Genomic DNA, 13,313 nt, shown 5'->3' with positions numbered 1-13,313 from the left:
AGGCTTGGGAGCAAACCAGGGTGCCAATGCGAAAGTTGCTGCCAGGGCTCAGGACAAGAGCTGGCATGGAGAGGCGCCTAGGTACCAGAGCAATGATAAAGAAAAACCAAACCCCTACACATGCCCTGAAACCCACTGGCTTGGGTATGGTTGAACTGATGCCGCAGAATGAAAAGGCCTAAATACTGTATCTCTAGGGAACCAGGTTGCCATTGTTGACATGTCGCCAAATGCTTCACATAGTTAAAAGTTGTGAATATCTCTAGGAAACTATGTGGCCACTGATGATGCATCGCCAAACATATTGCATAACTCCCTAGTGATACTGACTGCTTTTCTAGAGATGTCATTATAAGGTTTATGACAGTCCATGAGTTCATAAGTACAAGTTGTTCATAATCCAAGAGAGAGAGAGAGAGAGATCAATATAAGCAAAGGTAGAGGGAGGTGCATTCAGCTGGCAGAATTATCCAAGGTCATGATTACTGCTGATCTTCAGATCTCAGATGTTTCATATAAACTGTGTCGACACCTAGTGGTTTTTGCATGTAGAAGCCTCTCAAGATAAGCAAAGAAGTAAAATCACTGTTTTCCTGAAGGAACATCATAACTTGATTGGCTGAACTCATATTTTGCAAACTAAGTTCCTTGGGACAGATCATTTTATTACGCATGGGTGTTTGTACTGTCAGCACTACTTTGTGAACTACATATGGGATTATGATAGTCTGTATTTCTCATGAACTTCAATGTTAACAACCCCCACCGCTGAAACACATCCCGCCCCCCCCCATCGTCACAGATATAGCACTCAATTTAACCATGAGCAATTTAACTGGGGCTTGGGATTTCTTATTGTATGGCCATTGTTCGTGTCTTGAACAAAAAACGTCCGTCATCACATCTGCAGCCTGTTGGAGGCCTGAGCCAAAGTTTTCAGAAAACATACATAACAAGCACAATAAAACCAAAAACAACACTTTAACTAAATAATACGCAAAACGGAAATCAGCAGCAATTCAGAAGCAGTAAACGTAGTAATACACCCAGGGAGAAAGGTAATTTTCAAACTCATCTTCAGCACATATTTTGAGGAATAAAAAAGTATCATGCTAAAATGAAAAGAGAGGGGCATTATATATGTATTTTAACAGCTGGGGAAATTAATTAATAATCCTCTTCGCCTGCTGCCAGGAAGCCTGCAAAGGTCCTATAAGGTCCCCCTCGCCTCAAAGGGGGCCCAGAACTGATTCTAAAGGAATGCAGTTGAATAAATTTCATATTGGCTGAAGGAAACCTAATTTCCAAGATCAGGCAACTAAAAGAAACTAGAATCGCGCGCCCCGCCCTGTTAACCTCCTGCCACACTTTTCAGGGTCCCCTTCCGTTGAGGGGGAGTGCGGCGAGGACACCGCCCGCCCAGCTTCCGCTTCCGCCTGGTTCCTTATTCAGGGCATTTCCGGTGCTAAATGTTGGGCGCGGCTCTATGGTACCCCCTACACTGCACTTCCGGTAAAAGAAGGGCTCTATGGTTCGCCGTTCTCTAGTGGTGCGCGCGCCATCTCTATGGTGAGCCCCTCCCCTCACACTAGCCTACCGAGAGGGGAAACCGATCCCATTTCAGACCGGAAGTCAAATGAACGACAGGGCCGCTCTTCTTTTCCCTACTTCTATGATTCTCGCTCTAGTCATGACCGAGACGCTCCGGCCAACATGGAGGCTCAGAGGATAGAACGACACAGTCTGTGCAGCGTAGCGGAACCCGAGTCTCTCCGGCCCCTTGTTCTGTAAACGCCCTCGGGGGCATTACAGCAGTCGCGTCCCGCCCTGCGTACAACTGTTCTTCATTCCCGCGTGCTCCGCTGCTCGCTGTCACGTTGCTGTCGTCAAACGACCGTTGTGCCAATCAAAGCTCGAAACTTCCCCGTTTTCGCCGTCGGTTCAATGCCGCCCCATCCCAGGGGGAAGTGCGCCTGCGCTGCTGGGCGCGTGCTGGTGTCACGGTGTTTAACGCCCCCGCTCCTTCCCGGAAATCGCCTGCGCGGTGCTGCCCTGAAAGTCTTCCGGGTAGGCGGGCGGTGTCCCATCGCTGAGCGGAGCGCCGCGGCCGGCCATGAAGTGAGGCGGCAGTGGCGGCCGGGCCTGGGCAGGTGAGCGGGCGGGGCGCGGGGCGCAGAGGGAGGGGGCGCGGCGAGGCGACCCTCTGCCGCGCTCTCCTGACGGGCTCTTTCTGTCGCCCCTGCAGGCAGGACGGAGCCGCCGAGCGCGGACGCCGACCGGAGCGGGCCTCCCGCGCCTCCCCAGCAGCCCTTGCGCGGGGCCGGCGCCTCCTCCCTGGGCTCGGCGCCCCCGCCGCAGAGGCCGGGCCCCAGCGCCCGACCCGCCCCTGCGGAGGGCCCCTCGGCGCCGCCTGGAGCAGGGCAGGGGCGGCCCGCCCCCCCGGCGCCTCGCCCCCTGCGCGTGCCTCAGTTTCCCCTCTGGCCGACGCCCCTGAGCCCCCGCGGCTGAAGGCGCGCGCGCTTGCCCTCCCTTGAGGCGGCGGCCCACCTGCCAAAGGGCCCCCTCCGCCGGAGGCAGCCGGTCTCCCGCGCCCGCCCCTCGGCCGCAAAGCCAAACTTCCTGCCCGGGCGGCGTGGGGGCGGCCGCGTCTGCGCTCCCTGCCCGAGCCGGCCCCGGCCCAGCCGTTCCGCCCCCCGCCGGTTGCAGCATTCCTGTTTTATGCTGTGCGGAGGGGAAGCCAGCGCCCATGAGGGAGTACAAAGTCGTGGTTTTAGGGAGTGGGGGGGTGGGTAAGTCAGCCTTGACCGTGCAGTTTGTCACGGGGACGTTCATCGAGAAGTACGATCCTACCATCGAAGATTTCTATCGCAAGGAGATCGAAGTGGATTGTTCCCCATCAGTACTTGAAATCTTGGACACCGCAGGGACAGAACAGTTTGCTTCGATGCGAGATCTCTATATTAAAAATGGCCAAGGCTTCATCTTAGTTTACAGCTTGGTAAACCAACAGTCTTTCCAGGTAATAAAGCCAGCCATGTCTTTGTTTTCTTTTTTTCACACTCTTCTGATGATGCATTTTAACTGCCAAAAAGATCCTGGACAATGGAAAAATATTTCAAGTGTTAGCAATGCAACTGCAGCTTAAGGACCACGTATTTGTGTTTGTAACTGCAGCAGTACTACATTTTAGTGGGTATTTTTATCCAGGGCCTCTGTTTTTCTCAGAAAATATATGTTAAAGCTGTGGAATGCATTGTAGTGACAGTTTTGGAAAGAAAGTTTGATAATCTTGGTTATTCAAAGCTGCTGCTGATGCACGCAGTTGCCAGCTCCCTCACTGCCATGGAAGAAAAAGTTTTATATTGTAGCTGACTAATAGAAAGTGCAGGTTTTCAAATATGCACACTCTACAAAGATAAATCCATGTGAATTTGGGTAGTCCCTCATGAGTTGCTTCTTGTGGTTTTATCTTGGAATCACTTATGCTGGGAATCTTTTTAAAGAAAAAGTATTAGTTTTATTTTGCACACCTATGCCTTAAACGTAAAACCTCATTTCCTGCCAGTCTATTTCAGTTTAGTTTCAGTTCTCCTCCTCCTCCTGAGCAAATCAGGCCTGGTGTGTTTGCTATTGAAACATGCTTCTAGTGTGAAGCTCAAGCATGTAGAGCTGCCGGGTGCTGGTTATTTAACAATAAATAATAACTCTTGTCATCTGAGAGGGGGCCTGGAGCGACAAGGAGAACAGGGAAAACAGCAGAAGCTGGCCTTCTCTTAACGGCTGTGCTAGGGTTCCTCCTGACACCAGCTAACATCTTGAACAGACTTCCAAGTTCTTGGCAGGACCTGTTAAACCCACACAGAGAGACAAAAGGCTGAGTGTATGTGAGGATGCATCACTAAATAGAACGCTATCTCATGGGGAGGTGATTGAAGCTCCATCGGTGAGAGTGTTGACTGCTAGGCTGTACATGCACATGGTAGGCAAGTCATGAGTGGAGCTGGGGGTCAGACTAGATGGTCCAGGAGACACCTTTCGACTCACTCTGTTTCTATGTTTCTAAGTCTAATGCATTTTCCTTGGCAAGCCTTTTCTGTCCCATCGGGCAGCATCTCATCCCCTGCGGACAGAAAGTCAACTTAGCAAAGAATCCCTTGAAATCTTGGGCATGTATTGACCATCTCTGCTCTCCCCCAGGTGGGCTAGTGGTGCACCCCCCACATTTCAGTTGCTTGGGGGTGCCCTTTTGGCTTTACTGATCAAAAGGATGTAGGCGTAAGTCTTCCAGTGTGATTGCATTAATAATTGTAGGTTTCAGAACATAATTACTTCTGTGTCTTAGAACTCTGCAAGATGCTGTAGTGTGGCCTATTTTTACCGATGTTGCACATGCATGGCATCAAAACAGCATGCCATTCTTTTTTTTGGAGGCTCTAGAGCTGCAGTCCTACATCACTCAAAAAGCCGCCACCCATGGCTTGCACTCTGCCAGGCAAACGGCAACCCCCCTGTTCTTGCACTCCCAGGTTGAGGCAACAGTGTGGGCTTTCTGGAAAAGTAGAACTGGGAAATGTTTCAGTGTGCTCATGTTATCTGATGGAGTATCTCTAGCTTGTTTTTACTTCAACACACCTTCTCCCCCAAGTGTGCAAAATATTTCATATTCAGTAAGCTGAGTAATCCTTGTCCATTTTTGAGCAGCAGAAACTTACCAAAAGTTTTCCTGATTTCAGTAAAATATTTGAACTGAAATACAGTATTTACTTGGGCAAACTAGATTAGTCACACAGCATAGCTAAATGTTACATTCAAACACATTCAAAGCTTTCTGTGGAAACTATTTTATTAGAATAATTGTAAAAGATAAGACCATATACTTTCCTTATGATTGTTTATATTTCACAAAAATGACCCTGCCTGGAAGAACATGTTATTTTTAGGATGCATACCCAGAAAGAGCTGTAACTGATGAATTGAGCTGATGTAGCAACTGTTTAACTCGCTTTTGCTAAGGTAATGATTTCACTGCTTATCAGTACCATTGCTGAGAAAAATCCGATTCATACCATCCAGCTGAACATTCTATTTCAGCAGCGGATGGGTGTGAGTCTGTGCACACAGGCAGCTTAGCGTATTTTGCATTTACAACTTGTACTTGTGATTGTCCAAAAGCAAGAGATTTTGCAAAATAGAAACAAGTTTAGCAGCACATTCATTTGTTAGTTTATTCTGTTTTTTGTTTTGTTTGACCCAAAAGCCTTCCAGACTCTTGCATGGGAAACTGTTCTTATGTGTTCATATTATAACTTAGCTCAGGATAACCACAAGTGCTAGATGATAAAAAAATCCTATGCAAAACCTTCTGAACTCAAGAGGAAAACTGAGGCACTTCTGTGAGGAAAATGAAAAACAAAACCCCCAGTAACTGCAGCTTCCACTTCAATTTTGTTTTGTAACTCTGGAATGTTAGCAGCAGCAGGTGAAAGCACCATGCTTGACTCTGGTCCAGTTCTAGCCAAGAGTCAGCTGCTCTGTCCTCAGGAAAGCATCACTGTCCTTTAGCTGGCAGCTCCCTTTTGGGTGACCAAGCACTACAATTTACTTGTGCTTGCCCGAGAAAAATAACTTCCAGAAGTCTGCATCTTATATTCATCCCATCTAAGATGACTGCAGTACAACAGTGTAGATATTTATGGCATGGAACATTTTTGTGAAGAAGGATAGCATTGGGAGAGTGTCTCTGTTGGGAAACTTCTGCCCCACATCAGTGGGCTAGGAGTGTGTTCAGGAAGCCTGGCGTGCTCATAGCAGACCGTGCTGATCTCTTCTCCCAGTCCACCCTTCATGTTCTCTAGTGTCTTGCCACTGTCTATGTTAGAAGCCTTTCTGCAGGAATTTTAGATTTGTTTCCCAAATTGTAGACTGTTTTAAGCAATGAGCAACTACAACCCAGAAGACAGAATAATTGTCCCCCTGCAAGTGCTAATCTATTCCTGAAAACCGTTGCTTAGTGCCTGTTCTCTGTGGCTGGCTCTCCTTTCTCCCGCATGGGTGAGAGCGTAAACATTTGCTTCAATTAGCTGTTGCAGAAACCTGTCAGGTTTGCGGTTAGGCAGTCGCTGTAGTGCAGCATCTTTAATAGTTTTGGTTTCTTCATTAGGACATCAAGCCAATGAGGGACCAAATTGTCCGTGTGAAGAGGTATGAAAAGGTTCCTCTCATCCTCGTGGGGAATAAAGTTGACCTGGAGTCGGAGCGGGAGGTGTTGTCAGCAGAAGGCCGGGCACTGGCTCAGGAGTGGGGCTGCCCCTTCATGGAGACCTCAGCCAAGAGCAAGACCATGGTGGACGAACTGTTTGCAGAGATCGTGAGGCAAATGAACTATGCATCCCTGCCGGAAAAGCAAGACCAGTGTTGTACCACTTGTGTTGTCCAGTGAGACAGAAAGCGAAACCTCAATCATGGCCATACAGAGCAGGTTGGTGGGATGTTTCTCGCTCCCCAGGCGCCACGCGCACACGCGTGGCTGGGGTCAGCAGGGGCGGTGGCGCCTGTCCTGATGAAACGAGCCTTCCTTCAGTGGTCCACTTGCAACAGCCTGATGGCCAAGGGCTCTGAGGAAGAAAGGCGGCCCTCTGGGAGGGGTGGGGGAGGTCGTGGCGTGGCGTGGCTAACATGGCCCAGGGGCATCCCCCAGCAAAGACTTGGGCTTCCTGAGGCCGGCACTGCTGCTCTGGCTGGTGCTGGATGAGCACAGGAAGGCAGTTCACAGCATTGGCCAGCTCACAACTGTGCTGAGGCATCTTTGGCAGTGTTGCACGGAGCCCTGCCTTGTATCGAGCTGAGCCCTTGCCATCGCCTCTGCCCCAGCGCAGTCTGTCCTGACAGGTGGCTTGGTCCTTCATGAGCTGCCTTGAGGCCAGGAAGGCGTGTGCACAAAGCTGCCTCACCCTGAACCAGAGCCAGGCCAGTCTCCTTTGCGGACTTGGCCGGAGAAGGGCCTTTCCCAGGTTGTCCGTCTTCCATGTGCAGGTGCCCAGGGTAGAACCTAGCACACCCTGGGGGAGGACGAGTGGTATAGTCCTTTGCTGCAGGGGTGGAGGCTGGCCCAGGAGGATGTGTTTACCTCCCCTGATTGGATTGTGTTCTCTTGGATGTACAGCAGCATCTCCCTTGACTAAGCCTGAAAGGTACCACAAGCTTTCATGGGAAGCCCACGTCTGGCCCATGAAGTTTGCATGAAATAACCAGAGAGGTGACCGCTGTGTTGTATAGCTGTAATCGTACAGGTTGCGCTTCCCTTTGGAGAGCGCGTGTGCAGCAAGTAACATTCCCTGCCCAAAGTGCAGTGAAGGTTCTGCAGTGCTTGGTGAAAGGCAAAACAAGCCTGGAACAGCTGCGGACTTCTGGCATCACGTGCCCCAGTTCCTAGCCACTGGACTAGCAAGGCACACGGGCCACTACCAGACTCCTTGCTTCTTCGCGCTGTGGATGAGCTCGACAGAAAGGTGCAAGCTCACCTTCTGCTAGGGAAGACACAAGAGGCAGGAGGACAAGCTGTCCGTGGCAAGGGGTTTCCAGGTTGAACCCTTCCTGTGTCACACTTCCCTTCAGAGAGAGGGAGAGAGAGAGAGGCACTCTGACCCAAACACCGTAATGGACGGTCCGCGGTGCGCCATGATATCTTGCTGCCGGTCAGCTCATTCCGGTGGGCGGGGGTCTCACAACCAGCCCGCAGGCAGCCTGTCTCCTGGTGCCCAGCTCCAAGTGCCACACGGCTTGTTGGCCTCGGTATGAAATGTCTGGAATTAAGCAGAGTTGACCTTGGGCTGGAGCCATTGCTCGGCCGGATGGGGCCCCTCAGGGGGCTGGGAACTATCCCCCCTGGTGTCCTGGAGAGGCCCTGCGGGAGAGCCAGCCGCAGCCTCCATTATGAGAGGAGGTCTGTCAGCCCCCAAAAGGTGAGAGGTTATGAGGCCATGTTGTGCCCTTGCAAGTCTGGGGGGCTTCTATGTCAGGATTGGTGCTGTCATCTACAGCGGCTGCTTCAGATGGAGCCAGGGTGAGCTCAGTCGAGCGACATTATGGCAGGGAGATGTTTTGCCCTTTCGGAAGCATCCCATTTTGTGAGAGACTAGGGACTCTTCCTCCTCCCTTCCTCCTCTTCCTCCCTATTAAATATATGTGGCATTTTCTGTTCATGGTCATCCTTTGGAAGAATTAGTTCCCTTTGGCCTTTTTTTGGGGGGGGGAAGCCCTGAAAAACAACTCTGTTTCTATAGCAGTTTGCGATGACCAGCACCGGAGTGACCTTTGCCATTCGTTGAGGCAGTTTGCAGGGAGAATGCTATGCTGAGTCTTCCTGGCAGACCAGGTTCTGCTGGGTTGCGCCTGCTCTTGGAAGCACCTCTGCCTGACTCCTACATGCCAGTTGCGCTGTCACGTAATCCTGCCCCCTGCCAGCTTCCTCACTGTGTGGCTTGGAACAACTTCTGTGATCTCAAACAGGGCAGGAGAAAAGAGAATCTAAGCGAGTCGTGTGTGTTGGAAAGGATGGCAGAAATGAAAAGGTTTGTTTCTTTAAGCGGAGTAGGAAGCAGAAACTTGGGCTTGTGAAGCAGTGCAGTTGGCTTTTTCTGCTGCTTATAACAGGGTTGACTGCTGGTCAGATGTCTTTTGCATCCTACGAGAATAAAAATGTTCCTTTGACTAATTCTTTGTCTTAACTGCAGATAAAACTCAGAGGAAATTTGCACAGATGCTGCTCTGGAGAACCCTTTTCAGCCCAGGCTGCCGACCTGAGCCTGTTATGTCCTGTGTGTCTTTAGAGCACTTTCTAGGCATCGAGTGCAAAAGACAAAGTCCGCGGCGACTGGAGACCCATCGGCCTGCAACAGAAACGCTTAGCATGTTTACCATACATACGTTTTGGAATCTTTATCTCTTGGTCCTCTCCTGGTTTTTATAGCTTTCTAAGTTCCTATTAATGGCTAATATGCAAGAGTTTGTTTTTTTAATATTTTGATTTCTTTTAATTGACTTCCAAAACTTGTATTTATTAAACTTTAAACTCAGTATTACCTACTCAATGCCTTTTTAAGAGAAAATTTTAATGGAGAATAAAGTGAGCCTTAAACAAATGGTTACTTCTGTATATTACCTCACATCCTCACTTGATTTGCAAAAAAAGTTCCTCTCCCGCAAAATGTCTTTGGTTGAAATGTTGAGCCATTCTGTTTATGTGTGATGGTGTCATAGAAAGATGCTTAAGAGCCATCTTGCGTTGCCGGGATAGAGCGCCCCCTTTCACAGCACTGTTGTGGAATGCGAATGGCCTGATGCGGTGACGGGAAGCTGTTGGACAGGGACTGGAGGTGCCCCAGGAACTGTGTGTACTCTCTTACTCCACGGCATTCGGAATTTGGGTTTTGTTTTGTTAACTGATTGTGTTGAAAATCACCAGTACATCTCCTTACTCTGTTTAACTTCTGGTTCTCAATCTGCTTTTTCTTGGAAGGGGGTCCTGTAATCCCTTACAGGGTGTTATGTTTTGAAGCAAAAGCTCACCTGGTTTTGCCCGGCAGGATTCACAATGACCATCTGGTGGACCTCTGCACATGTAAATCAAATGCAAATAAAAGCAACTTTACATTTTCTAGCTCTTAAATATTATTTCTCTCTCAGTATTTTGAAGCAATATCTGTTCGCTTTCTTCGGTATCCCGACGTGCTGCTTTCTTGCTTGCTCTCTTCGGTTTGCCGAGAACTGAGCATTAGTTGGCATGACCGGGGGGTGGGTAGCGCAAGCACCGGCTCCCTGTGTGAATGCCTTGCACTGCCTTCTGCAGTGTTTACCTGGTGTGAACTGTTTTGTCTGGATACTTGAAGTCTTTGGGCAACGCAGGTATTGAGCAGAATGAAGAGTATATAAGCAGTTAACGGTTCTGAGTTTATTAACACAACGGGTGCTTACAGTGGGCGGCTGCAGGAGAATTCCTGGCAGTGGGTTGAGAAATCCCCTTTCGCTCTCCCTCGGCTTGAGTAACTGCAGCTTCTTCAGCTGCCCCAAAGTTGTTGGTTTTAAGAGCCCAGTGTTAAGTCCTTTGAACATATTGCGAACTGATACTGGTTTGCCCGGTGGCAGCCGAGGATTTATTCACCGTTTGCTTGCAAATTAAGTACTGATCTGAGGTGAAGCGACTGTAGAACCGCACCAGTCTGCTGCCGTGTTCCTCTGGCTTGCATCCTACCAAGAAGAATGGAACTTACTTTAAAGGGGGTTCCCTGAAATTAAGTTAGGTTTGCACTTTAATAGACTTCAAACTAAAGACTGTTTGCAAAATATATTTACATGGGGATGTGCCAAGGGAACGTGCGATCCAAATGGCACCGCTTCTCGTTCCGAGGTGAAGCAGGCAGAAGAGCTGTCTTGCCATTTGATGCTTCTGTTCATTGACCTTTTCACTAAGTTTCATGTTTTAATTGCTGTCAGCCACTGGCATGCTCACAGGAAAGGCAAGAACTGGTATCCAATTCGGGTGTCTTCAGTGCAGCTTGGAATAAAGGACCAAAGCTCAGCAGAGGCTGCGAGGAGTAGGTAGGAGCAGAGGCAGCCCTGGCCTTGCGCAGGTGCTCTCCTAGGCACGTGGCTCGGCATGAGTTGAGCTGTGTGGATTCCACCTTGTCTGTAGGGCTGGACTGGGGGGAAAGTGGCTGACTGGCTGGGTGTCCTCCCGTTTGAAATCCCTGCAGCAAGGGCTCTTCAAAGTCTGGTTCCTCCCTGTTCATACCAGGTTGTTACTCCCTTGTCGAATCAGGGTGGAGGGGGAGAAGAGCGTGGTTCCAGAGGTATCCTCTCTCTCAGAATCGGATATCCCTTTCTCCTGGGGCAAAAGGGAGGCCAGGCCTTGTCCTTCCACCCCCGCCCAGGGGAGCAATTGCGCAGGGTCCGTGAATGCAGCTGTTGATCAGGTGGGAAACTGTCTAGGGTGCAAATGTAATCCGTGTGGACGCAGCTAACAGCCCTGGCAGGCCTGAGAAGTACCTAAAATTAAACCTAAATGTATAATGTACTGTACCTTTTACTGGGGAAAAGCAAAATCTGGACAGTTAGCAAATGGAAAGCTAGGATGATCTAATGCTTTGTAAACTTAAAAACCACCTCTCCCCCCTCTGCCCGATTTCATTCATTCTTAATTTTGTAAGACTACCCTGCAGTTCACCTGTTTGTAACTTTTTTAATAAAATAGATACCTGTATTACCAAAGCTGTGTTGCTGTTCTTTTTGTGGGCAGAGCTGTGCTCCAGGAACTCTGGTCCCCACAGAGACGTACTGCATACGTCACACACGCATGCGGATCGATTCCACGTGTGCGTTTGGTGTAGGTTACGGTCATTCTGCAGGCAGTGATTCTGAGCACAGGAGATGCACCCGTGCACTTTTCACGTGGGAAGCACAATGTCTCCCAGTGCCTGGGAGCTGTCGGTTCTCTTGCATGAACGAGCCCTGTGCCACGAAGATCTGCCCACTTTGGACTCTGCCATACTCCATTTAACGCAGAAAGGGTGTGATGCGACGCCTGCTTGGACGGGAAGAAAGGCCTACAGTGCCCAGCATGCCCACAGAATTGCACGCGTCAGACGGGAACGCCGATGGCCATCGCTCTTTCTTTGTGTCTAAGCACGCCTAGGATTGTTCCTTAAGTCTGCAAAGACTTCAAGGTCGCAAAAGAGAGCAAGAACAGACAAGCCAGGGGGCTTGTCCTCCTTACGCAGCAGGATAAAGGGGAGCAGCTAGTAAATGTGGCTGAAATTAACCCCCTTTCTTCTCCTTTAAGAAGAAAAAAAAGCCAGGTCTAGCACTGGGAAGTCACTTCAAAAATACGACTGGTTTGTTTGCGTAGGTGAGGGGAGCGCGCCTGAACGGTCCCCCTTCCACATGGGAGGGATGGTTTGGGAAAGCGTGGCAGCTTCCTGTCTCGGGGGGGCCATTTGCAGCTAATGCAACTGCGGGTAATCCCAGCGCCAAGCGTGCGATCGCAGCTGGGCAGGTGCAGGAGTTCAGTCTTCGCAAGGAAGCCCCAGAATGTGTGGCAGAAATGAAGCAGGTGCGAGAGCAAGCGGTTCGTATGGAAGTTGCGACAGGAGTGAGCTGCGTGGGGCGGTGGCTCGAGACAGGGCGACCCGGGCGCTCGTTCCTACTCGCCTGTGATACCTGTCAGTTGCCTATCACTGTCGCCTTGCCCAGCCTGCCTTGCAGGGTGGTGGTTGGCATGCCATGGCGAGGAGGAGGACTGTGAGCTCTTGGGCGCCTTCCTAGAAGCAGCAGCACGGGCTATAATCTAATGCTGGACCAGCTGCTGTGCGGAGTCTTCAGAGAGGTCCGTGGCTCCGAATACGGAACTGCGTTAGGCTGCAGTGCAGGATCCTCAGCATTTGCTGTATTGCATTTATTGCATGCCTGATTCAGGAGCAAAGGTGTCCAGAGCAGCGTGTGAGTAACGCTGGATAATGAAGTCGTCCTGCTCCAGAGCAGCTGCAGGTAGCTAGGCAAGGGGCAAAAGAACAGCTGGGAGGGGGCAGGCGGGTGGTCTTGGGGTCATTTGCCCCCCCCCCCCGGCTCAGGCTCTCGCTTGGTCGTTTGCGTCCCCCTGCTATCTTCCACGCAGGATGACTGAGCAACCTCTGCAGGGGTGGGTCACTGCAGTGGGAGCAGGCCTGGACCCCCTCCTGCATGTCCTATCCAGGCAAGAAAGGCGAGGAGAGAAGAGCTGCTAGTCCTCATGGTTTTTGCAAAAAGCTTGGTATCACAGGCCGGATTCTTTGACGAGCCGTGCAAGAGCCAGAGCGGTTTCCTCCACTGGGAAGAGGCTGGCTTTGAAAAGTATCAAGCAGGTCAGCAGGGCATTTCCTCTACTGTTGTGATCACACGGGCACCAGCGGGGCGGGGTGGGGGGGGGCGCTCCACTGGCTGAACAGGGCCCTGCCCCAGCAGGCTCAGGCAGCCCCTTTGCTGTCCTGGCACCCCCGGCACTGGGGTGGCTTTCCACCTTGCTGTGCAGAACCCCCATCACAGGCCGGCAGCTTTTCCCCACCCTTTGCAGGGTGCTGGGGAGCCCCGGCTGGAAAAGCAGCAGTGGGAGCCGGGGCAGGGAAGCAGAGAAGGACGGCCACGGCGGCCCATCTTACGGGATTCGTGCCGGGCTTCGAGGGCCAGGCAGGCGCTGGGGTGGCCGGGTGCAGTGCAGCGGCTGTGTCGCCCCCTTCCACGCGAGCGATGCCGTCTAGCTCACTCACGGAGCAACCGTGATGCAC

General features: G+C 50.9%; 1 protein-coding gene across 1 annotated transcript; it reads left to right on the top strand.

The window, feature by feature from the left end:
- The first annotated feature begins 2,503 nt into the window (after nt 1-2,503).
- On the top strand, nt 2,504-11,265 carry RAP2C (RAP2C, member of RAS oncogene family). The gene is made up of 3 exons (XM_044452796.1): nt 2,504-3,019; nt 6,161-6,478; nt 8,733-11,265. The coding sequence occupies exons 1-2, from the start codon at nt 2,747-2,749 to the stop codon at nt 6,437-6,439; spliced, it is 552 nt and encodes a 183-aa protein (XP_044308731.1). The 5' UTR covers nt 2,504-2,746; the 3' UTR covers nt 6,440-6,478; nt 8,733-11,265.
- Nucleotides 11,266-13,313: the final 2,048 nt, after the last annotated feature.

This window comes from Varanus komodoensis, unplaced genomic scaffold (genome assembly GCF_004798865.1).
Source record: "Varanus komodoensis strain SLA01 unplaced genomic scaffold, ASM479886v1 scaffold74, whole genome shotgun sequence".
Taxonomy (NCBI): Eukaryota; Metazoa; Chordata; class Lepidosauria; order Squamata; family Varanidae; genus Varanus; species Varanus komodoensis.
Note: the sequence above shows the minus strand (reverse complement) of the source record. Positions and strands in the feature narration are given on the sequence as shown.

What these genes read in the sequence shown, in the direction of transcription:
- RAP2C (XM_044452796.1), top strand. Translation starts at nt 2,747, where the DNA reads ATGAGGGAGTACAAAGTCGTGGTTTTAGGGAGTGGGGGGGTGGGTAAG. An exon ending in TAAACCAACAGTCTTTCCAG is followed by an intron (nt 3,020 to 6,160) that starts GTAATAAAGCCA and finishes TTTCTTCATTAG; the next exon opens with GACATCAAGCCAATGAGGGA.